The 23,482-nt window shown below is 38.1% G+C and overlaps 1 protein-coding gene across 2 annotated transcripts in view; it reads right to left on the bottom strand.

Annotated features, from left to right (window-relative positions):
• Window positions 1-706: 706 nt before the first annotated feature.
• The window catches only part of LOC103023694 (potassium voltage-gated channel subfamily D member 3), a 207,954-nt gene continuing 185,178 nt past the window's right edge, over window positions 707-23,482 (bottom strand). For both annotated transcript variants that reach the window (XM_007228511.3, XM_007228510.3), the window contains exons 4-7: window positions 15,387-15,488; window positions 9,214-9,306; window positions 7,193-7,440; window positions 707-5,530 (exon numbers count right to left, since the gene is read on the bottom strand). In XM_007228511.3, the coding sequence (XP_007228573.1) occupies window positions 5,323-5,530; window positions 7,193-7,440; window positions 9,214-9,306; window positions 15,387-15,488 (651 nt within the window). In that variant the 3' untranslated portion in view covers window positions 707-5,322. The remainder of the gene's footprint in view (window positions 5,531-7,192; window positions 7,441-9,213; window positions 9,307-15,386; window positions 15,489-23,482) is intronic.

Here is a 23,482-nt window from a genome sequence, read left to right as displayed (position 1 = left end):
TTGAAAAGGTATTGTGCATTAAAAACAAAAAAAAAAATCGTTGTAACAGTCCACAAGATTGCAGTCTTAAGTACAAAATGTATGTAATACTGCTGCTTAAAATAGCCAATCAGGGAGCTCAATCTGAGAAACTCATAAATAAATACAGAAATCCAGTAACTTCACAGTTTTGACTCATTTTGACCGTGAGGTGCTGCAGGTTGCTGCCAGCTGTAAAACTGCTGGAGCTTATAAATTAATTGACAAACACAAAAACTAAGAATATTCTATCTATTATTTCAGTACGTTTTAGTGTTTTAGTTACCATTTTTTCTTTTAATTACCATTTTTAATTATTTTAGTTAACAAAAAAATATTTTTTTCTCTTTTAGTCTTTGTTGTTTCATTTTTTTCCAAAATAACTTTGATTTACTACGTTTTTTTTCCATTTTTTTTTTCACCTCAAAAGCTAATATTCATGAGGTCTTTCATTTATGTTAATGACATGTAGAGAACAAGACATTGAATTAAAAAGTCTTCTCTTGTGGATCTTCAGGTTTGTTTCCCAGCAATTAAACTGTACAGAGTGATTCCTCTTGATGTTTAATGAGTGAAGATAATAATCACAGCAGTACCTACCATTCCTTTACACAGGAACCAGCTTGAACTCATTGTATTGGATAGCTAAAGCTTAGGAATCGTTTATAAGCAATAAATCAGAGACATGTTGGACTGGAGTAGCAGTTTGACCCTTTTTATCAGACGCTTCTTAGATAATTTCACAGGACAAAGTCATAAATTAGAAACAACATCTTACAGAATATACACAAGACATCAAAAAACAAGTCCCAAAGAAATGAAAAACAAGAGAGACAGATGAGTCGGAATCTAATGAAAGAACATTTCCACAAACACATGGTTTTGATCATCATCTCTGCGTTTCTTCAAGCTGCGTTTCATTGTGCCTTTTTCTTAAAGAATCGACATTAGAACTTGAATGTAAACTTGAGCCTGTTATTCTAAGAGTGTTTTCACACCTGTAGTTTGTTTCTCTGATCCAAATCAGTTAATGCTTTTGTTTACTTGGAGCGTTTTTCCCTCAATTTGGTTTGTTTTCACACAGGAAAAAACCTAAGTGCACCAAAATGCAACGAGCCATGGGAGCATGTTGTCTCTTCTGATTGCTCAGAGCTGTCTGGGGCAGAGCTAGAGAGTAAATACAGGAAGATGGTCCTATGCATTATGTCTCAGACCAGCCTGTATATTTGTGCATTGTGAGGCTGCTTTCACACTGAACAAGGAAAATTTGCTGCTGCATTTTTTTTTAAATCACACTGATTTAATGAGTTTAATGTGTGAAAAAAGCAAGGTGCAGCAGCAGAGCTGGAAGTTAGTTGTAGTAATTATCTGGATAATGAATCAGGTCAAACTGCACCTGAACATCCGTTTAGCTCAAATATGAGGAATATATAGCTCTGGGAAAAAAATTAAGAGGCCACTTCAGTTTCTGAATCAGTTTCTTTTTGCTATATATGTTTGAGTAAAATGAACATTATTGTTTTATTCTATAAACTACGAACAGCATATCTCCCAAATTCCAAATAAAAATATTATATTTTAGGCCATTTATTTGCAGAAAATGAGAAATGGCTGAAATAAGAAAAAAAGATGCAGAGCTTTCAGACCTCAAATAATGCAAAAAAAAAAAGTTCATATTCATAAAGTTTTAAGAGTTCAGAAACAGTTTTCATGCATTTTGGCATGTTCTCCTCCACCAGTCTTACGCACTGCTTTTGGATAACTTTATGCTGCTTTACTCCTGTTGCAAAAAATCAAGCAGTTCAGTTTGGTTTGATGGCTTGTGATCATCCATCTTCCTCTTGATTATATTCTAGAGGTTTTCAATTTGGTAAAATCAAAGAAACTCATTGCATTGCATTTTTAAGTGGTCTCTTATTTTTTTTTCAGAGCTGTATTTAATAGTCAGGTCAGATAGAGGTCAGATCGCGTTCTCACCACCGCAGCAGTTTATTTGGAACCTGCTCTCTGGAGACAACCTGCTCTCATGGATCTCGAAACAAACTGCATCAAGTATATAAATGAACCAGAATCAAACACTGCGGGTGTGAAAATGCTCTAAAACAGTACCTTTTTTTTAAATGAGCCCAATGATTGATTTAAAGCATTGTTCCAAATTAAACTGTCACTGAATCTCTTTGACTGCTGATGACACCAAAAGCATGCCACTGCATGCAAAAGAAAAAACAATACCAACACACAGTTTAGCCTTTAAAAACAGCATCAGGCTAGTAAATCAATGTTGACAATGTTGATTTTTTTTTTAAATGATCGATCAATGTTTGGCCTTCAACTGGAAACAGCAGTTCAAAAGAGTCAAGGCCTATCTCTCAGTTCCCCTGTAGCATCGCTACTCACCTAAACAGCCACAAAGAACAGACGAAAACATTCACATTTGACAGGGCTATGAACATCTCTGTGCTCCTAATGGGCCGTTTACCTTATTACTGGTAATACTGAATGCACTGCGTAATCTGTGACCACTGAATGACTGCAAGGTCTATTGCTTGTGTGGTACGAACATTCTAAATCGTAGGGATATACAGAAATCAGGCGATTAGAAAGGATTTACAGAGGAAAACAGAGAAAGAAAGAGAGAGGACAGCACTGACAGGAGCAAGGAATGACATTCAAATAAAATGATTAAAATTATTGAAGAGAAATCAGCAGAAAAACACAAAATCATTCCTGCGTTTCAATACTGTTTTAATTTGCCCTTTACTTTAATAGCTCAACTGGTGTGTGTTTAATGACAGGTACATAAAAAAACTCACTATGTGATACTTTATTACTGTTTATCACTTCACCTGTCAGACCTCTAATTCTTCTCTTCACTGCTGAAACTGAGATTTAGTCCAATGTTACGCTAAAGAGCTAATAGTGTTGCCATGTGGGTCAGCCAGACGTGACTCTTCCTGTACCAGTTTTCTCCAGTTTCTAAGAGTCTTTTGAAGGTGTAGGAAACAGTACGTATGTTTTTTTACAACACTAAATTAACTTTTTTCAGTTTTAGTTCATTTGTTTTTCTTAAAAGCTCTGGAAGTTTACTGTAAAATTTTGTACACATTATTTTTTACCATATTTGTTGACTGGACCTGAAGTGAATAGTAAAAAGGGAAAAAATGGGGGTGTTGAATTTTTTTTACCGTTAGTGTAGTGTAGCCTTTTAAATTTACATTTGTTTTGTGAAAGCTGTTATTTAACACTTTAAATAAGGTAATTTAATGTGTTTTTGCTGACTCCACCCTCAGCTCAAATTTGCAAATGGGTTAAAAATGGTAGGTGTATTTTGCGAGGGGCACTGGGTGATGTATGGGTTTAGAGGTGGGGCAGGAGGGAGAGCTGATTGGCTGAGCTCCAGCAGCAGCAGTGTGCCTCTCTTAGCGGTGAGACGCAGATGATTAGATGTCAGCAGGAGGGCAGTATTATTGATTGACTGATCTGTGTTATGTGATGAGTCTGTGTACCAAAGTACACAGAGACATCATCCTCGTCTTTAGCACAGTTTAACCTGAGAGAGCACTCTACAGGTGAAAACTACCACAAAAAAAGCGTTTATAAAGGTTAGGAAATGTTTATAAAAAAAATTTCCAGGACTGGTATGTTTCATTACTTTTAAGAAACACATTTCAGCAATTAATGAAAAAAAAATGGTTTAGGGTTTAGTGGCTCTCCAATAGCGCTTTAAATTCCTCTCATTATAACATGAGCATGAATGAGAACCACTAGGGGGCACCAGCCAGCAAGTGTTTAAAGGCCTTTTTGCTGGTTGGTGCTCCATAATGGTTTATATCGGGTTCATGGTGTTAAAAGGCTAAAGCATATACATACACGTGATTGTAACCATTTCTGAAAGGAAGTCTGGTCATTTCATTTTGGAAAGCAGAATGATGTAGTATTTATAAATAAATTTGTGCAATATACAGTACCAATGTATATAAATACTGGAGTCATCCAGACTATGAAGAAACACATAAGGAATCACATAGAAACTTAAAAGTTTTAAACAAACCAAAATACCGCTCTTATTTGGGGAGGTTGGTAGCTTTGATGAACTTATCCTGTACAACTGAGGTAAGTCTTGCTCTTCCTTACCTGGGGCGGTCCTGATGAGAGCCAGTTTCATCATAACATTTGGTCTCACATTTCAACATAACATCTGGTCTTTGTGGCTGCAAAGACTGTGGCTTCTTTGGATTGACTGACCTTCATTTCTTTACTTAGATGAGTAGATCTTGCTTCTCACAATGTGGACTGATCAGACATTTATAAACTCTGATTTTACTCAATTGCTTTTTACCCATTTATTTTTTGACTCACTTTAAGTGGGTATTCTCCTCTATAGAGATTCTCTGGCATGGCATCACTAGTTCTGGCATGTTCTAGTGTTAAAAGTTTTTGGAGAGCAGCAGTTTTTGGAGAGAAATTGGTTATTTTGTGACCCTGTGTTGCTAATCAGTCAAGGACTCAAGATTTTAACACAACCAGCCGTGTAGTGTGAACAGCACAACAACTGATGACTCAAAAAATTTGTGTAGTGTGAACCTGACAGTAGCATTGTCCCCATTTTCTGGTAGTACCAGCTTGTGTGTTGCAGGTCCTACACACTTAAACTAAACTATGCAGTTAGGAACAGTATTGAAACACAGGGCATGTGTACAGTATATCTACTGTAGCTAAAGAAAAGCAGAAGCAGCAGTGTAAGAATCCAAACACCATTCTAGTCTAATCTGAATGGCTGGCCTCTCTCTGCAAAGTTACATTTGTCTCTAGTGTGATCAAAAACAGCATAATCTCGCCCAAATGTACTGTTTACATTATCATACTTCTGACAGATTCCACTGGAACTTGTGAATATCACACAATATTAAACCACGTTGATTTCCATTATGTACTGTGTGCCTATCATGACGATCGATGACGAATGACCGAACTGAAACGAAACATTTCACATTTTACTAATCCTCTTCAGCCTCTTCATCTTCACACACTCTACACTTTCCTTCAGTCCCCAAACATCTGCAGGAACAACTACCAGCCGACTTCTAGCAAGTCAGAAGAACAGGAACATCTGGAAACCTGCAGAAACGCACAGGCTGAAATCCAGTCAGTTTCTCCTCTGGTCCAGACGGACATCAGCCAGAAGCTGCAGCTTCACTGTCCACGTTTTAGTTCCACAGTGTCCACCAGACGTGTTCATCTCCTCGGCTCTGCTGGCTTTCCACAGTCCTTCCTACCGGTGGTGGTGGGGGGCTACTGGGGGCGTCACAGGGCCGACACTTTAACGATGTTGGAGCTAGAGGTGGTGTTGATGGTGGGTGGGGTGGAGAGGGGGTTTGGCAGGCCGTGGCCGTCTCCGTCTGGTGGGAAGTTGGTGGGGGACGGCAGGCTGATGACGGCCGTGGTGATCTGCTGCCCTCTGCAGTTTATTCGGCTTCTCTCGCTGGACTTTATGTTGAGACTGGAGCGACTGCTGGAGACCGATAATAAAACACATGACAGTAGTCGTAAAACTCAGTACAAAAAAAGCCTGAAAAAGTATTTGCCCCCCCACAGATTTGTTTACTTTTTTATATTTTTGTCAAACTTTCCTGATTATCAAACAGACTTTAATATCAGACAAATATAATCTGAGTAAATATAAAAAGCACCTTTTAAATGATGGTTTTAATTATTAAAGGAAAAAAATATCCAAACCAAAATCATCCTTTGCCCCCCCATAAATAAACTGTGATTAATCACACTTTTTGAAAAGCTGAGTTCAATTTCACTGCCAGACCAGTAGAATCAAGAAACCACTTACATAAAAAAACCTGTCTGACAACATAAAGCAGATAAAATATCTCAAAAAACAGCACATTATACCACTGATCATTTATCAGTCTGGAAAATACTATAAAGTCATTTCTAAAGCTTTGGGACTCCAGAGAACCACAGTGAGAGCTATTATGATTCACTAATGGAGAAAACATGGAACACTGGTGAACCTTCTCAGGAGTGACCAGCCGACCAAAATTACTCCAAAAGGGCATGAACAACTCATCCAGGAGGTCCCAAAACAACCACAGAATAACATTTAAAGAACTGCAGGTCTCACTCGCCTCAGTTAAGATCAGTGTTAATGATTCAATAATAGGAAAGAGACTGGGTGAAAATGGTCTCCATGGGAGAGTTTCTAAGATAAAAAAACACTGCTGACAACGATCGTCTCACATTTGCCAACAAACATCTTGATGATCTCCAGAACTTTGAGTAAATATTTTTTTTACTGACATGACAAAAGTGGAACTTTTTGGAAGGTGTGTGTTCCGTTACATCGTAAACGTAAAATACGTCGTAAAATTAACACATAATTTCAGAAAAAGAACATCATACTGAATGTAAAACATGGTGGTGGTAGTGTGATGGCCTGGGGCTGCTTCAGGGTCTGGACAACTTGCTGTAATAGATGAAACCAGGAATTCTGCTGTCTACCAGACAATCCTGAAGAAGAATATCCGGCCATCTGTTTATGACCTCAAGCTCATGTGTTCTTGGATTCTGCAGCAGGACAATGACCCAAAGCACACAAACAAGTTCACCTCTGAATGGTTGAAGGAAGTTTTTGGAGTGACCTAGTCAAAATCTGATTGAGATGCTGTGAATGATCTTAAACAGGATGTTTATGCTGAAAAAAACATGTAATATGTCTAACTTAAAACAATTCTGTACAGAATAGTGAGCCAAAATTCCTCCACATATTGCCAGTTATTGGTAAAGCTTGATTGCAGTTGTTGCCGCCAAGGGTGGCACAACCAAGTTATTAGGTTTAGGGTGCAAACACTTTTTCACACAGGGCGAAATTGGTTTGGATAGTTTTTTTTTCCCAATAATAAATAGAATTATCATTTAAAAAGTGTTTTTTATATTTACTAAGGTTATCTTTTTCTGATATTAAAGATAATAGGAAAAATATCAGTATACAAAATAAATCTGTTGGGGGGGGGAATACTTTTTCATGCCACTTTATATACATATACGGTAACAATAGTATTTACAGGCAAACAGTATAGAGTGTGTGGGGTCTGATCACACAGCTACAGCACCCTCTAGGGTATAATAGGGTCACTGCAGTGAGGTGAACCTGCTCACTGACCTTGTGCTGAGGCTGGGCTGGTCTCCACACTGGATGTGGATGGCGCTGAGCTCCTGCAGGCCCTGTGTGTGGGTGTGGGTGTGTGTGGTGGACAGGCTGGCGTTGGGCAGGGGGATCCTCTTGCGAGAGCGGCGGGTGCAGCAGGTGCCGGTGAAGCCGTCCTGACTGGACAGAGACGGGCTTCTGGAAAACTGAGCTCCCTCTACACAGTTCTGCTCATACAGCTGCTCGTCCACAAACTCATGAGCCTGAGGGGCGACAGACAGAAGTGTATTATTTTATTTTTGTTTTAAGAGTGTGTGCATATTTTTTTTCTGTTTCGTGTAAAAAGTAACCTTTTTTGAGACTGTTTTATATCTGTATTTTGCTTAATTTCATGTAGAGTATGATAATTAAGTTTGTTTTATGCATTTAACTGTGTTTATTCTGTCTATAGAATATGCAAAACTTGTTTCATCCAACATTTGTCGATTTTTCATGCTTTTGATTTGGACATTATTCTGATTTTGTCGGTTTGTAGAATACAAGGGCAAGAAAACGTATGTAAACCCTTTGGAATGCCATGGTTTTCTGCATAAATGTGTCATAAAATTTGATCTGATCTTCATCTATGTCAAGAGTAATGACAAATATAATGTACCTAAAATAATAAATACATTTAAATAATTAATGTCTTCATCAAGAACAACCATAAAAAACCTCATGGTGCTAGTGGAAAACATAGGTAAACCTGTATGTTAAAGAAGAGCTCCGGTTTAAAATTAACTTTTGGTGTAGTAAAACATGATAAAAAAAAATCCCACCTCCACTTTACTACAGCTTTGGAAAATACAGTTATTTTGTGTTTTTTGCCTAGAACTCTATACAACGACCGTATTGGGGCATAATTTCCCCCTGATAAATTGAGGCATTAATAACTTAAAAAGTGCACAAGAAGCGTATTAAGAATATTAAGAACCACTGTTTACATCCCATAATGCTAGCTTCAGCTTCGAGTGCCGCCGTCACTGTACTGACAAGGACAGACATATATACATAGAGTGTAGCAGCGGGCGCCAGGAGGCAGGCTATGCGGAGTCTACGTATATATATATATATATGGAGCTAGAATTATGGGATGTAAACAGTGTTTTTAATAAGCTTCTTGTGCACTTTTAAAGTTATTAATGCCTGGATTTAAATGTCAGGGCACTCTGGATTCTACCAAGGACGTGTGAAGCTACCTTAAGGTGGATAACGATGTAAAAAGTGATTTATTGGGGCTAAATATATGCCTCTATATAAGAACTTTTAGCCTATTTGTCATCAGAGGGAATCATAAAGTGCTGTAAGATTTTGTGGGAAAACACTGCACTGACTTTGAACTTGATAATAAAACACAGTGGATCAACACCAGCAGATGACAGACATGTCTCCCCAAACCATCACTGATTGTAGAAACTTCACACTAGACCTCGAGCAGTTTGGACTGTGTGTCTCTCCACTCTTCCTCCAGACTCTGATCCCTTGATTTACAAATAAAATGTAAAATTTACTGATGATCAGTGATGGTTTGGAGAGACATGTCATCTGCTGGTGTTGATCCACTGTGTTTTATTATCAAGTCTAAAGTCAGTGCAGTTTTGTTTTCCCACAAAATCTTACAGCACTTCATGCTCCCCTCTGATCACAACTTTTATGCTTTTATGGAGATGTGGATTTTATTTTCCAGCAGGATTGGCACACTGCCCACACTGCTAAAAGTACTAATTGGTCTTATATAATATTCTAATTTTCTGAGACACTGATTTTTGGGGTTTTCATTGGCTGTAAGCCATGATCATCAACAATAAAATAAATAAACGCTTCAAATAGATCACTCTGTATGTAATACATCTATATAATATATGAGTGTCACATTTTGAACTTAATTAAAATAGAAGCACTAGTATGTATGAGAACATTCTGGATTCTGGCTTTGTGTGGATGTAATATCAGACAGAACATGTACACGGCTGTGTGAGGGTGGTGTTCAGACTCACAGTAGTTTTCTCCAGGCAGTGCAGTAGGTGGTGGTGTTGGCTCTCCAACAGCGAGGAGGTTTTATTCATGTGCTGCTCCTCCTCTTCTGAACTCTGAGAAACACAGATACACACACATATATTATATAATATTTATTTACTATATGTACTGTACAATAACACCAGCTGCTGTCTATCCCGGGAAATGAAGAATATCTAAAAGACAGATACTGGAAATTTTAAGCTTTTGTTTAATATTTTAATATTAAAATTTAGAGAACATGTGGATGAGAAATTTTCCCAGCAGTTGATTGAATATAAACTGTAATAGATAAGAAGTGTGTAGAGGTTCCATATGAACAGCAGTAAATACAGAAACTAGAAATAAAAATATATATAACACTACTGAATCACGCTAAAGTGATTCAGTTCACTTTGAAAAATATTTTTACGTTTTTGGTTCTGTTTTACACTATAAAGTGTAATTATTGGTTATCATGCTGTGGAAACTTTTCTATATATATTTAAACTTTAATTTAAAGTTTCAAGATGATACATATAAACCACTATAGAACACACCATAAAATATACATTAAGTACATTAAGAAAAATAGACAAATATTAACTAGAAGCCAGTGAAAGCTCATCATAAATTCTTACAATTTTAGGCATTTCTTATTCTTATTTTAGCCTTTCTAAAGGATTTTAAAAGTCCAGTAAGGAGATATCAAATGTTCATATTTAGAGAGGTGTTAGATTTCTTCAAAAAGAAAGAAAAAAAAGTCTAGCAGGAGTTTAGATACAATAGAACATAAAATTCACTTTCTGATTGATAAAAGGAGCATTCAACAAGTCACATAAACTGTGTATTATAGCAACATCTGGCCCCGTCTTCCGAAACAGGGCAGATCATAACAGAATAACCCCCTTTTTGAATGTCAATCTTTGCTAAAGTTTGCAAAAAAACATCACCTGGATGCTTTTTTTGTTTGCCTTTTGTTTTACTGTATATTGTTGCAAATAATATACACATTTAGAGATCGGACCTGTTTGTTTATTTGAGATGGGCCTTTGTTTTTGTATTTCATAATTTATTTTTATGTAACAAAAGCCATATAAATAATACATCTTTCATATAATGTATGTTTTCACACTAGTAAATCATTTTACGCATAATTTGGTAATAATAAATTGATTTAAGAAGCCCAAAAAATCTAAGGGGCCACTTTGGAGCTGAAAGACCCGGCTCTTCTTAGTGAGCTGAGCCAGAAGAACCGACTCCCTAGAAAGAGCCGGAATTCCCATCACTATTGAGGATACTTGCAAAGTGCTGAAATTTTTAGATTGACTGATTTTTATTTCTTATAGTAATTTATTATTTATTTAGTTGAGTAGTTCTTGCTTCTCATAACATGGATTAGAACATTATTTAAATATTCACTATTCATTGTATACCTGTAACTCTACCTCTTCACTACTTTACAACTGATGCTCTCAAGTAATCAAGTAATTCATGTAATTAACTCTTGATGAGTTCAGCACAGCTGTTAACTGAAAACCTGCATTTCAGGTGACTACATTGAAGAATTTAAAACATAAAACATATTCTAGTTTGTTTAACACTTTTTTGTTTAATAAACAATTGCATATATTTTCTTTTTTAATTTAGAAGACTTATTAATCTACATTAATAATGGACATTTTTAAATTATGAAAAACTACTTAATTTATGGTGTGACGAAACTTTTGACTGGTACTAAAAGGAATAAGCTTGTAAAATTTACTAAAATTTTATTGACACTGAAATGTGGCCTGACGTTCCATGAAAATGTTTTCAAATATTATTCAGTGATATTTTTGTCACACAGCTCACCTTTTACCGCTATGTATTTTTATTCAAAAGTCGCCAAAGAAATTCATTACCAACTCGCTCCCTAACTAAAAGTGGCCTCTGGCTGTATGGGTGAGTTTGTGCGGCAGTGAGTGAATAACAATGGACGCCTCAGCCGCGGCCCTGACGTCTGTGTAAGAATCTAAAGGAGCGTAACAAGGCCACAGCAGCAACTTTCTTTCCAAACAGATTTCAGTCTCCCAAGACCTTGTGCATTTCTCCCGTGCAGTGGCAAGTGACGGGGATGACATGCCTGTAATTCCATGTGCCAATCTCTGACAGCTTCATCACAACTGCTTGTAGGAAAATCGGCCACAAAACAGAGACGAAGCCGCCTGCGCCGGTGGGATGACTGCCTCCTGACACCTTGGGCAGAACTCTTTTACTTGTGAATAGAGAACGCTGCCTGATATGACAGCATATGTGGCTGTCTGCCATCATAGAGATTGTTATGCACAAAGGCACTGAGGGGACCGAGCAAATAGTGAAAGCCAGACTTTAAAAGAGACATATTATATCTCTATTTACATCAAGTTAGTAATATGTTTATGGGCTACACAAAACATTTTCATACATTTCTTTACACAAAATCTAAAAAAACAGATCTCACTAGCTCTGATCTCGCTAGTTTCAGTCCCTTTGAGAACAAGCCATTTAAGAGCTCTGTCACTTTTATGCAAATAAGCTGTTGCTGGCCTTGCCCCATGGTTACTCTGAGCATTTACCACACATTAGTGTTAACTTGTGTGAAATAGAACAACACAAACAAGCTAGTTCATATTTAATTGTGATAGAAGAAAGTACTTGCTCTTATTCTCCCTAATCTGCTAACTTGCTACAGACAGTAGGTACAGATCCCTCCCTCAGACGAAGTCTGCTGTACAATTTTTATATGTACTGTTTAAGGTTCTCACCCAGCAGAACTTCAACGTTGTGCATAAAATGCCCCCATTAAGTATGCCCCCTTTTATGGCTAAAAAAGCTGAGATAACTTTTTCTCACATCAACGTTAATGAGTTTTAATTGGCGGTATGATTTTAACTGGCTTTAATCTCAGGCAGCGCGTACAGAAAGTCAAGGCAGGCGAGGTCAGAGAGAAAGGCTGATTGCAGGACGTTTGCACGCAGACAGATGAAACTTTTTAAGTCGGTGCTTCTAATTAGGATGGAGGTGAGTGCGAGTTAATCTGTCCTGGTTTCTCACAGAGTACGGGAGCATCAGTAGAGTACAATAAAACCGTGCCACAGGCAGAGGGATTTGGAAGAGTCAAGACGACCACTGCACGTTAGGCCTGGCATTAGAAATCTTTTATTTTAATTTGAGCAATAATACACTTAAGGTTTATTCTATAATGTGTAATATATGCCAATATTACCCGTTATAGCATGAAACTCGAGTGTATTATTGCGATTATACCACAGTTCCATTATTGCTGTTTATTGAAAGATTTTAACATAGTTCCATTTCTGCTCTGTTTGTAGCTGCGCTGTAAGCTCTGCACTGTTGCTAGGTTAGTGTGGTGGCTAACTAACACTGATATATACAGGATATATACAGTTGTGGTCAAAAGTTTACATACACTTGTAAAAAAACATCATGTTGTGGCTGTCTTGAGTTTTCAATAAGTTCTACAACTCTTATTTTTCTGTGATAGAGTGATCGGAACACATACATGTTTGTCACAAAAAACAGTCATAAAATTTGGTTCTTTCATAAATTTATTGTGGGTCTGCTGAAAATGTCACCAAATCTGCTGGGTCAAAAATATACATACAGCAACATTAGTATTTGGTTACATGTCCCTTGGCCATTTTCACGGCAACTAGGCGCTTTTGGTAGCCATCCACAAGCTCCTGGCAAGCTTCAGGTCGAATGTTTGACCACTCTTCTTGACAGAATTGGTGCAGTTCAGCTAAATGTGATGGTTTTCTTGCATGAACCCGTTTCTTTAGCACTGTCCACATGTTCTCAATGGGGTTTAAGTCAGGACTTTGGGAAGGCCATTCTAAAACCTTAATTCTAGCCTAGTTTAGCCATTCCTTTACCACTTTTGATGTGTGTTTTGGGTCATTGTCTTGTTGGAACACCCAACTGCGCCCAAGACCCAACCTTCGGGCTGATGGTTTTAAGTTTTCCTGCAGAATTTGGAGGTAATCCTCCTTCTTCATTACACCATTTACTTTCTGCAAAGAACCAGTTCCACTGGCAGCAAAACATCCCCAGAGCATAATACTACCACCACCATGCTTGACAGTAGGCATGGTGTTCCTGGGATTAAAGGCCTCACCTTTTCTCCTCCAAACATATTGCTGGGTGTTGTGGCCAAACAGCTCAATTTTTGTTTCGTCTGACCAGAGAACTTTCCTCCAGAAGGTTTTATCTTTGTCCATGTGATCAGCAGCAAACTTCAGCCGAGTCTTAAGGTGCCTTTTCTGGAGCAAGGGCTTCTTTCTTGCACGGCAGCCTCTCAGTCCATGACGATGTAAAACACGCTTGACTGTGGAGACTGACACCTGTGTTCCATCAGCTTCCAAATCCTTGCAGACCTGCTTCTTGGTGATTCTTGGTTGACTCTTGACCATCCTGACCAATCTCCTCTCGGCAGCATGTGATAGCTTGCGTTTTCTTCCTGATCGTGGCAGTGACACAACTGTTCCATGCACTTTATACTTGCGTATAATTGTCTGCACAGTTGCTCTTGGGACCTGTAGCTGCTTTGAAATGGCTCCAAGTGACTTCCCTGACTTGTTCAAGTCAATAATTCGCTTTTTCAGATCCACACTGAGTTCCTTTGACTTTCCCATTGTAGCTTTTGTAGCTGAGTCTAATCACTGGGTCAAATGAGCCCTATTTAAATGGGCTCATGAGAAGTCAACAGCTGTAGTCAATCAGAATCACTTACAAGAAGTGAAGAGGCCATGACATGAAGCTAATTTGATTGACACAACTCGCTACATCACCAAAATTGACAAATTTTGTTGCTGTATGTATATTTTTGACCCAGCAGATTTGGTGACATTTTCAGCAGACCCACAATAAATTTATGAAAGAACCAAATTTTATGACTGTTTTTTGTGACAAACATGTATGTGTTCCGATCACTCTATCACAGAAAAATAAGAGTTGTAGAACTTATTGAAAACTCAAGACAGCCATAACATTATGTTTTTTACAAGTGTATGTAAACTTTTGACCACAACTGTATATATATATATATATATATATATATATATATATATATATATATATATATATATATATATATATATATATATATATGTGTAATTTAAATGACTTGTATTACTGTAATCAATCTGTTATAATATGTACTTTACCAGTAGTTACACAGTTATTATATGAATTGTTAACATGTAACTATGCTTACACCTCATCAGCCTGAACCTGATTGGCCGCGGAAAATTGTCCAACTTAATTTTGTATGAGGTAAAGCCTATCATAAAAAAAGATTTCTAAACCTAAGCGGCACAACAGAATTAATTTTTCAAAATTAAATTGTTATTCCATGCAAAGTACTGTATTTATTGCACTATAAGTTGCACTTAAAATCTTTTAATTTTCACAAAAAATATCAGTGTGTCTTATGTATGAATTTTATCATTCAGGAGTATTAGCATTAGCCGCTTACCACACTAAGCGCCAGCTCTTTTGCCATTTAGAGGTGTGTATAATCGGCTTGTAGCCTGCGTATTTACTGTGTTAAACAAGCTACGTGGGACGAACCACTAGCTAATGTTGCCCTGGCTTACTGGAACACTCTGACGGGAGGCATTTACTAGCACTAATTGCAGAGAGCGCTTGCAGTTAGCCACTAATGCTAATACTGCTGCACCGAGCATCAGTGGAAATCTGGAAATTGAAGCTCATTGTAAATAAAGGGAAGTGCTTTACTCACCCAAATAAACAGTTTTCAGGAGAGAAATTTGTGTAGATTAACATCTAGTGCTTGTTTGACTTTGAAAAAAAAAAAAAAGAAGAATTACAGTTTTGGTTACTTAGCTTAGCTTTACTTAGCTTAGCTATCCCCCTCCAGCACCACCATCACCCAGCAGCAAGACCTGCTGAATTAGAAGGAAAACATGGCAACACCTTTGTTCCTTACTAGTGTCGCTTAATGCGCCACAGTTCATAAAACTATACAATTATATTGGTTTTTATTAGCATGTACCACTGTGTTGTTGTTTTTTAGGTGAGTGCTGTGTGACTTTCATAGTTTATTAACATACAAACACACACAGGGAAGGGTTTGTTTTACACCGTTCCTAGGAGGCGGACAGGTACTCACCGTCAGATCCAGCAGCTCGTTCAGGAGGCCGTTGCGTTTGCTCTGCAGGTAGGCGTTGGAGCTGCCCTTCTTGGCTATTCTTATCCGGGCCAGTCGTGCTTTCTGTGTGGGCAGAAAGGTCCGGTGTCAGACAGCCAGTGGGACGAGTAATGAATTATCTACTGGGCTCCAAACCGCTGTCTCATCCATCCATCACACGGCAGACAAACATTAGGCTCAAGTCAAATCCCAAGATTGCTGGCGCTCGGGCTTGTCTGGGGTTTTTCAATTACAGCCTTTCTGTAAATACACAGTACATCTGACAGCGACTCACGGTTTATGGATGAGGAGTGGGAAACCTTATTTCTGACATTAAACTCTAGAGAGTACTAACACCGCTAACTGACACTCTACAGTGACTAAAATGTGAAAATCATTGGACTCTTCTAAGGATGAATAGATACTGGTTTTGTGTGTTTTTGTATTTGCCGATACTGATGCATTTAATATTAGAATCAAAGACATATTTAACCTGTTTCAACACAAGTCAGAATTGGTCTACAGACTATACAAAACATGTTTTTTGAAGTTCTTTACACAAAATCACTCTCATTAAGAATGAGCCGTTTAAGGCCCCTGTCATTTTTATGTAAATAAGCTGTTGCTGGCCACACCACATGTATTCGCTGAGTGTTTACCACATGTTAGTGTTAACTTGAGCTAAATGGCAAAACACAAACGAACAAAAAGCACAAACAAGCTAGTTTCCTGCCCAACTGCGATAAGAACACAAAACTCTTATTTTTTCTTATTTATTATTTAAAAGTACTTACAGCTTCCTCCTGTACCTGTCTTTGCTGTATTATAGTGTAGTTATTAGTGTAAAATAGTGCAATGTAACAGTTCTAACTGTTTCTAAACCCAGTGCTATGACATTGTGGGTTCACTTTTTATTTTGTGAATACCTTCCTGTTACTTATTTAATTGTTTTACATTAATTTACAATGGCCTAGAGTTAATTTTGGAGGTATGTAACAAAAGAATAAGGTTTTAGCAATAGCTGGACATTTTGAGATGGCAATGGGGCTGATGTTACCTCTTCTAGTTTCCAGCAGCCTGTACTTTTACTGCCTATGCACTGACTGCACTGATCATTTGGAGTGGACTTTCAGCAGTATGTGCATTATCCTATCGATCAAGTGGAATGGATTCTAGAGATAGCTCTAGATGAAGAAAAAAATTATGATAAATGTGTTTTATCATTTAAACCCACTGAGTAAACGCACGCAGAATACACGGTACACAGGCAGTCTATAGGAGACTTGTGGAACCAGTGAGCGTAACCCGGAAAGTGTAGCTGTAGCACTGTTGTTATTAGGAACTCGCTATTGACCTAGCCCATAGCCTGTGCTGAGAAGCTGGAGCACACAAGCAGAGAGCGTACACAGAAATGCAGATCATTCACACTGTCCACACACCGCTGCCTTTTGCTTTCCAGGTGTGAACGCAGGGTTAGGCGCTTGTACTGTTTCTCTCTCTCTATTTCCCTCGCTCTTGCTCTTTCTTTCACTTGCACCATCGGTCTGTCTGTCTCTCGCTCTCTCTCTGTTTCTTTTGCAACATCTGTCTGTCTCTATCTATCACTCTCTTACTCGCTTGCTCTCTCTCTCTCTCCGCCAGACCTAAACCACACTACACTATTATTACTGTCTCCTTACACTAATACTGGGACATTCCAGGCTTAAAAAAATAATCATGATTTTAGTTCATTTTTAAGTAATGGACACCACTAATATAATTTGATTTTGCCAATCTAATGCTGATATTTCTTGAAAAGAACTCAAACACTGAATTGCATCCAGTAATCCTTAGGAAAAATATTTGTAGTTTAATCAGTTAAAGTAATGCTGTTGTTTTTGTTCTTAGTAAAGTGCCACAATCAGGCTCATTGGTTGTTTGTTCAATCAAGAGCTAAAAGATGAATTCTCTCACGATGAGAGTAGGAGAAAAGCCTGGTTTAAAGCATTTAATAAAAGAGCCATTCCATCCCAAAAAACAAAACATGATTATAATGAAGTTCCACTGTTGTTATGAAGGTAATAAAGGTGAGGCTATACAGAATGCTCAGACTCTTTATTTTTCCCACCAACTGTACCGAAAACGTCCCAAAAACATACCGAAAACATATCAAAAACTTACCGAACCGTGGGGTTTATACTGAAGTGTTCATTTTCTGTACCGTTACACCCCTTCTATACTCCACATAACCCTTATACTAGTCTATATTCCCTATACTCTCCTATATTGCCTACACTACCTTATATTCTGCATATTTCATTTACTACCCTATACTCTACATAACCCTTATAATAATCTATATTCCCTATATTACCCTATATTCCACTTACTCCTTATACCACCCTCTGATCCCTACATTACCATATACTCCACATAATCCTTATACTACCTTATAATAGAGGTCCCCAACCCTGATGCCACTTGTGTTTCTGATACTTTGGGAAAAGTATCTTTAGTTAGATTGTCTTTTCAGCTACTGCTGTATTTTCGCAAACCTATACACTGTGTTATATCTGTTTTATTGTTCTTTTATATTTGCATTGTTCATTGTAATCTTCATGTTGTTTTTAGGTAGACAATCTCAAGATCTGTCCAGAGACAACGGATGAAAAATAGCCTTTTGACTAATTCTGGTGCATTTTACAGTAATGCTAATTAATGTACACTGTCCCTGTTAAATAAACTATTTAAAAAATCCCTACATTACTCTATAATCCACATACTCATTATACTACCCTATACTCCCTACATTACCATATACTCTTCATAATCCTTATACTACCCTATACTCCCTACATTACCATAAACTCTTCATAATCCTTATACTAGCCTATACTTCCTACACTACCCTATTCCTCACATACTAACCTAGGGTACAGATACTGCTTATACTCCCATATACTCCACATAATACGTACACTAGCCAACAATCTCTATGCTAACCTATATTCCCTATTTTACCCAATAATTCACATACTCCATATACTACCCTATACTGCTCTATATTACACATACTCCCTATACTATCTTATCAATCCCACACTATGCTATGTTACTATGCATACTACCACATTCTCCTCTATACTACCTTATAACCTGTATACAACCCAATCCAACCCTAAACTGTCCACATAATTCCTGCTACCCTATACTACCTATACTATCTATACTATCCTAAACTCCCTATACTACCCATTACTCTTCATAATACTTATACTACCCTATACTCCCTACACTATGCTAAACTCCTATACTCATACTCCTATACAGCTCCACTGGGAAATGTCTGAAAAAGTTCTGGGCTATATATTGTCAGGAATTACAGTGAGCAATGTGAGTGATCCGACTTCAAACTAAAAAGTCTAAGCACTGGAAACTTTTCAAACATCTCCTTAGGCAAAGGTCTACCAGTACAGGAACCTGTGGTACTCTACATGCACAAATCCAGTCATCCAGCAGCTGCAGACGGTCTAGAAACCATTGTTATTACGTTCTAATGTAGTATGAAAATATGGTATGAAATGGTTGAATGTGACTGAATTTTCCCCCGTCTCCGGTCTCGTTGATATGGGCCTCTGTGCCCTCAGGGTTCCATTACAAAAACAGTATCAAGATTGGAACATCTGGGGCTGAAATGAAAAGCGAACGATCTGCGATGGAGGAAATGGATGAGAAAATGGGAGAAGATCTGGCGAAGTGGCAGAGATAAGTCTTAAGTGCTTTTCGCTCATTCAAGGTGAGAGTCACGTCTTAAAGTCTGTCACACACACTCTCTGGCAGCTGCGCACACACACACACTCCCCCGAGATGTGTGAAGCGCCGCTCCCCGGAGGACGTCTCGCGTTAAGGAAGCCATTTAGTGTGGGAAAACGTTTTGTTTCACAAAGATATTGAACAACGCCAACTGGGCGTAGGAAGGCGCAGAGGAGGCTTTCGCTATTTCCACTGTTTTATTCCAACAAGAGAAGAAAACTGGAGTCTTATTTTACAACTAAACGAAAAACAACAAACAGAAATGTACTAAAGTAGTCAAAAGGGATTTATATTGCTGCAATTTGAAAACATTGTAAGTCTTTACTTTTAAACATCAGAAAATGAAAGCAAATACATCAAATTAGCACTCAGTTTGAAGTTAAGATAAGTTAAATAAGTGTATTTTTATTTGTTGGAAGGTAGTACACATTATGTGTCCACACTTAATCCATGCTGTGGTGTAGACATGTCAACTGACATGCTAAAGAACACTGTACAAACCGAGTTTTAGCCAGAGTTGCATGGCTGGTCTGTTTGCACAGTTCAGACAAAATCATTACCACCCACTGCACTGTCCACTGTGGGCGGTAATGCCTTCTGTGCTGTATTCCTGAGACATACAGTACCTGGCTAAAAAAGAAAAGCTTTGATTTCTTTGTCACATTAACTGTGGCATTGTTTCAATCAGCTTCTGCAATGTCACAAGATTTATTTCAATCCAGTGCTGCATTAATTTTTCACCAAGATCTTGCAGCAGCATTGATGATGGTAGAGTCTGACCACTGCACAAAGCAGCTCTTCTCCATCCAGCACATCCCAAATATTCTCAATGAGGTTAAGATCTGGACTCTGTGGTGAACTCTCTCTCAATCCATGTGTGAAAATAATGATCTCATGCTCCCTGAACCCTGAACTCTTTCACAATTCCAGCCTCATGAATCCTGACATTGTCATCTTGGATTATGCCCGTGCCATCCGGGAAGAAAAAATCCATTGATGGAATAACCTGGTCTATATTCAGTATATTCAGGTAGTCAGCTGACCTCATTCTTTCAGTACATACTGTTGCTGAACCTAAACCTGCAGACCAACTGTTCATGATTCTGTTTTCTGTTTAGTTATATTTAAACATATATATATATGTATATATGGATATACATATAAAACTCTGGAATATGCTACGGACAACATTTCTCTCAAATTCCAAATAAAAATATTGTCATTTAGAGCATTTATTTGCAGAAAATGAGAAATGGCTGAAATAACAAAAAAGATGCAGAGCTTTCAGACCTCAAATAATGCAAAGAAAAGAAGTTCATATTCATAAAGTTTTAAGAGTTCAGAAATCAATTTTTGGTGCAATAACCTGGTTTTAAATCACAGTTTTACGCATATTGGCATGTTCTCCTCCAGCAGTCTTACACACTGCTTTTTGATACCTTTTAAAATACTAATATTGACATATTAGCTAATTTACCATAAACATAACAGTAAAATTCTCCCACTCAGACCCGGGTTTGGATAGCTTGTACTCCTGGCTTGCACCGATTGCTCTAGAAGCGAACCCCAGACCACTGATTTCGTGGTCTGGGGAAAAAAGGCTAGTGTGAAAACACCCTTAATCTCCAGTGCATATGTGCTAGCGGTCAGAATCTGGTATGCTATATCTTGGACCCAGAACAACTGCCATTTTAGAATAATCTCATGTGTTTTTCATATGATTGCTAGGTTAATGTGCTTGTTCACATCCCTGGGCACAAGTGGAACAAGTGGCCCTTGAAATACCTCCTTGTCCAGGTGCTCAGAGTGGTGTATTTGTTGTGCGGTGTGCCCTGCATGCACCACGGCTCTCCAGCACCTGCACTTGACTTTGCTGTGCCATTACTGGTTTGAGCCTTTAGTGGTCTGTTTAGAGGGACCACTGTGCTCTGCTCATGGGGAGAGAGAGAGCCACAATCAGCCTCCTCATTGGTCCAGCAAATTGGGCCTTTGAAAAATCAAAAATCACAAGAGCACTCCACCAGTGAATTAAAGCTATGGTCAGAGTCTACTTTAAAAATACAAAAAAAACAACAACCAAAAAACCCAACAAAAATACTAAAAAAACACACTTCACTTTGTGTGAGTGGTCAGAAAGCAGTGACCTTGACTATGATTGCTTGGGTGCAAGAAATAGAGAGCTGAAGATGAAGTTAAGGAGGAGGAAATTGAACCATTTCTTTCCAAATCACTTTGTGCCTGTTGTGTAATGGTTGATCATGACACACAGATTTTTAAAGGTTGCTTTAAACATTCAGTTTAAATGCTGAATGACTATGCACTGCTCTCTCCCAGAACTGTCTGGTGTGTTTGTGCTTCATGGATCACAGAAGCCCCGCACTCAATAAGAAGCAAGAGTTTAGCTGTTTAACTCCTTTTATTCCAAGGCGGATGTGTTTTAGCTCATGCCGTCCTCAATGCCCTTTATGCCAAGCTCAGACTACGCGACATTTTTTCCCTCACAATGTTCACTATGCCATTATGTCGGGGAACTGACAACACTATACGTTAGTCACCGACCAATCATCGTCCACGTACTTGCGTGATTTCGTAGGTCGTCACGGGGGGGGGGGGGGGGGGCGCGAATCTGGAGGTTATAGCTTCAGAAGCGCTTTGCGTGATGGTAGCTCTTTTGTGCTCAGAAAAAAAAAAAAAAACGCAAAAAGTGAGTGACCCAAAGAGGACATCACGGGCTGTGTGTAACTTACTCCAAAAAGAACCTGAGGTAAAGATACAGGTACTTTGGCTTTAGGTTTCAGTGCCTGTAAACGGAATAAAGGAATAAACAGAATAAATAAAGAAAGAATAAACAGAATAAAGGCAGGGGTATTGTTGCCACAGCTCAAAAAAAAATTTTTTTTGTTTCTCTGCTCCAGCGAACTGCAGGAGCGACGTCCTGCTTTCTTTTCCCATGTTTACATCTGTGCGCCACAGAACGATTTGTCTTCATATTGGTTAGTGCCATTGAGCATATCAAACTAGGCGATAAAATAAAAAAAATTCTAACCTGCTAGTCTTTCCGCCAGGCGTTCCGACAGCGTCGCTCACGTCAAATTACTACTACTCTTTGACTATGTTTCACTACACGGACCTTTGACACTCACGACACTGAAATTCGGCTCCGACAAAATGGGGTCAAAATTGGACTAAAATCGTTTAGTCTGATCCGGGCACTACATTCAATACAATCACATGATCTTAAATTCTTACATGGCATGTCACATGACCCTCACATGATCCTCTGGACCCCAACTGGCAAAATAACATCATAAATATTAAAAGAACCTATGTACAATAATTTACAACACATCCCAAAACATCTGTTTAAAAGAACATGTAAGATTAAATTCATCATTCATCCCACCTGGTGACAGGGTGCCCAAAGTATGAATCCCAAAATTTTCCCTTTTTAAAATGTTATGTGGGGGTCATGTGACATGCCATGTGAGTATTTGAGGTCATGTGATTGTATTGAGTGTAAAGGGCATTGAGGACGGCATGAGTCGAAACACGTCTGCCTTGAAATAAGAGGGGTTAAAGTAAAGCCAAACTCTTGCTTCTTATTGAGTGCGGGCTTTCATGTTGCAAGAATAACTTTTAACTTGTTTGGATGCCCTGTTTGAATTACAAAATAGAAAAAAATTACACCAACCACTACTTTTGGTTGTTTAATATATTTACATAAAAGTGCCTTATTTTGTAATTTCATTATTAATTGATGAATAGAGATAGAGAGCGTTTTTGGGGTTGCAAATCATCTTTTAGTTGGTTATCGCTCATATTGATTGAGGGTGGAGCAGGATGCTACATTAAACCTTAAATCCTGTTGGCCTTCTGTAATGTTCCTGTATTGTCTCTCAAGATGAAGTGTGCATTACTTCTTGGAACTGACCAAAATTAAAACTCAGAACATCAGCTGGGAGAGTCGATGTAGAGCCCATAGTGAAAAACAAAACATGTTTTTAGCACTACAAACTAAAGCAATTTTTCATGTTTTAAATCTCATAAAAGTACATTTTTTTCAGTGGTGTAGGTTATAGCTCTGGAAAAAAAATAAGAGACCACTTAAAAATGATGAGTTTCTTTGATTTTACCAAATTGAAAACATCTAAAATATAATCAAGAGGCCTATGGATGATCACAAGCCATCAAACCACCAAGCTGAACTGCTTGAATAACCCTATAAATAGCAAAATCAGAGAAACTGATTCAGAAACTGAAGTTGTCTCTTACTGTTCTTTTAGAGC

Source organism: Astyanax mexicanus, chromosome 24, assembly GCF_023375975.1.
Source record: "Astyanax mexicanus isolate ESR-SI-001 chromosome 24, AstMex3_surface, whole genome shotgun sequence".
Lineage (NCBI taxonomy): Eukaryota > Metazoa > Chordata > Actinopteri > Characiformes > Acestrorhamphidae > Astyanax > Astyanax mexicanus.
Note: the sequence above shows the minus strand (reverse complement) of the source record. Positions and strands in the feature narration are given on the sequence as shown.